This window comes from Penaeus monodon, chromosome 34, assembly GCF_015228065.2.
Source record: "Penaeus monodon isolate SGIC_2016 chromosome 34, NSTDA_Pmon_1, whole genome shotgun sequence".
Lineage (NCBI taxonomy): Eukaryota > Metazoa > Arthropoda > Malacostraca > Decapoda > Penaeidae > Penaeus > Penaeus monodon.
Window position 1 is genome coordinate 29,850,908 of NC_051419.1, and position 1,242 is coordinate 29,852,149.

The 1,242-nt window shown below is 36.8% G+C and overlaps 1 protein-coding gene across 1 annotated transcript in view; it reads right to left on the reverse strand.

The window, feature by feature from the left end:
* Nucleotides 1-1,242, reverse strand: part of LOC119594472 (glutamate receptor 4-like) — a 4,855-nt gene that overhangs the window by 1,218 nt on the left and 2,395 nt on the right. Inside the window, exons 2-3 of the mRNA XM_037943508.1 lie at nt 1,059-1,214; nt 258-364 (exon numbers count right to left, since the gene is read on the reverse strand). Of these exons, the coding sequence (XP_037799436.1) occupies nt 258-364; nt 1,059-1,214 (263 nt within the window). The remainder of the gene's footprint in view (nt 1-257; nt 365-1,058; nt 1,215-1,242) is intronic.

Genomic DNA, 1,242 nt, shown 5'->3' on the forward strand with positions numbered 1-1,242 from the left:
CAAAACGAGAACCACGTGATCCAACAAACATCTAAATCACTAAAATAAAAGAAAATTCTCCCGTGCAACATTAACCAATCATCCACACATCCTTTAGACTCACAGGCCTCAGGATACACGCAGGACATACTAGGATACACGCAGGACATACTAGGATACACGCAGGACATACTAGGATACACGCAGGACATACTAGGATACACGCAGGACACACAGGACACACTAGGATACACGCAGGATACACGTAGGATACTCACATAGGATCCACTTTCGCTTTGAGTTTGGAGCCCTTTGGGAAAGCTATGGAGAGGCTGGAATGACTGAAAATCTTTTCGGACGCTACATACAGAGGACAGCTCTTTGTCTATATAGGAAAAGTGGGAAGATGCGTGTATTACTTTTAGGCTCGTTTGTTGCTATGTGTTTACTGACATATACTAATATTTAAAAATTCATCGTGCGTTTGAAACTTCCAAACATTTCCCAGTCTATCTTAAACTTCGAAATTCCACATTCATTAAAATCCTAAATTCCCCGTTCGTTTAACACGTTCAAAAATGTATCATTAACCTAATAAACCTCAAAGTCTACTTTCGTCTAATATTCCAGAATGATTTCATGTAAAAGTTCCCAATTCCTTATCAAAAATTTCCAAATTCTCAATTCACTTAATGGTCAACATTCGTATTTCAGTGGGAAAAAATCTTAATTAATCTAACGGATAGAAATCACCATTCAATCAAAAATAAAAACACAAAAATTTAGATAAATAAATAGTTAAAAACAACTTACATATTCCTTATGCCTCTAAACTTTCCAAATTCTTCAAACATCCAAATTCCTCATTACTGTACACCCCTCCCCCCCCACACCGCCCAAGAGAATAAAAAACGATAAAAATAGAATAATAGAAAAATAAACAAGTAAAGAAAATATAAAATAAAGAAAAAATAAATATATATAGATAGATAGAATTTTTAAAAAAGGAGAATTTAAAATAAACTTCCCACAAAACAAACATATAGTACACACACTCATTCAACATAAAAAAAACTCACCTCATTGTACAATGCACCAATAGTATTCAGCGAAATATCCTTTTCGACAAGCGACGCCGTTTTCCCCATCACCACGTTGCTTATGGCGAGACTGCGGTTTACGTGAGCGTCCATCTGCTTCGCAAAGCGGTTGAGGGTCGTTCCTGGAGCCGATTCCTGTAGGAAGCCAGTATAAGGCACACCG